Source organism: Chiloscyllium plagiosum, chromosome 3 (genome assembly GCF_004010195.1).
Source record: "Chiloscyllium plagiosum isolate BGI_BamShark_2017 chromosome 3, ASM401019v2, whole genome shotgun sequence".
Classification (NCBI taxonomy): domain Eukaryota; kingdom Metazoa; phylum Chordata; class Chondrichthyes; order Orectolobiformes; family Hemiscylliidae; genus Chiloscyllium; species Chiloscyllium plagiosum.
This window is the reverse complement of record NC_057712.1, coordinates 129,531,465-129,532,439: the sequence shown is the minus strand read 5'-3', so window position 1 is coordinate 129,532,439 and position 975 is coordinate 129,531,465. Positions and strand designations below refer to the sequence as shown.

The 975-nt window shown below is 59.9% G+C and overlaps 1 protein-coding gene across 1 annotated transcript in view; it reads left to right on the top strand.

Annotated features, from left to right (window-relative positions):
- Window positions 1–258: 258 nt before the first annotated feature.
- LOC122548537 (coiled-coil domain-containing protein 177-like) overlaps window positions 259–975 on the top strand; it is a 20,058-nt gene continuing 19,341 nt past the window's right edge. Inside the window, exon 1 of the mRNA XM_043687314.1 lies at window positions 259–813. Within this exon, the coding sequence (XP_043543249.1) occupies window positions 555–813 (259 nt within the window). The 5' untranslated portion in view covers window positions 259–554. The remainder of the gene's footprint in view (window positions 814–975) is intronic.

The following is a 975-nucleotide window of genomic DNA, read 5'->3' as shown; positions in this document are numbered from 1 at the left end:
AATATTTTTGCCAATCATGAATCCCAGTCTCACGAAGAGTATGAATCTAGAAGGTTAATTCTGACTTTCTCGCTCTCTCTCCCTACTGTTAATTGCGTCGGAAATAGCTCAGGGACAGACTTGCTACTATCTCACAGAATAGGCAGGAAGGGATGAATGGCCTCTTGCCTTGGTATTTGTCCGTTTTGTAAGAGTGGGAGTCCTCCGGAGCGACAGTGGCGCTGTGGAGTAGCTGTTAAAGCGGTGCCGCTCTTGACCCTTCCTCCGCTCCTCGGTTAAAAGCCCCTCATCTCCAATGGTCACCAGAAGGCGTCGCGGAGAATTACCGTTAATGATTAAAATGGAGGTGAATGCTGTAATAAACAACACAATCGGAGATTCACTCAGTTGATGAGTTCTGGAATAGGGCTGTATTTATTGCTGTGGCAGCTGGTATTGACAGGGCAGCCCGAGAGTCCACTTTATTTGACGTGATCTTGTGTCGGCGGCTGCGGCCGTGGTTTGTGCCGCCCCCCCTTACCCCGGTCCGTGTCCGTGTCCGTGTCCGTGTCCCCATGTCCCGGGCCCCCTGCTCTGTCCTCAGCCCTCGCCTGGATCTCTATAATTTCCAGAGCCCGGAGGCCGAGCTGCGCAGCCGCTATGTGCTCACCAGCCCGCGCTCGCTCCAGGCGTGCGCGCGCCGCCACGTGCAGCCCGTGCAGCTGCTGTCCCGCTCCCTCCGCGAGCTGGCGCGCGACGCCCCGCTCGAGCCGCTCCGACACCTGCACCGCCGCTACCAGGAGTTCGAGAGGGAGCGCCGCAGGAGGCTCCGAGGTGAGGGGCGGGGTCAGTCAGGGGAGGGAGGGGGGACGGAGACCGATTGGGCGGGGAGAAGGAGGAACAGGTGGGGAGAGGCGGGGACAGGGAGAGGCGGGGACAGGGAGAGGCGGGGACATCAATGGGGCGGGGACTGACTGATGGGGCGGTGACGGGGGG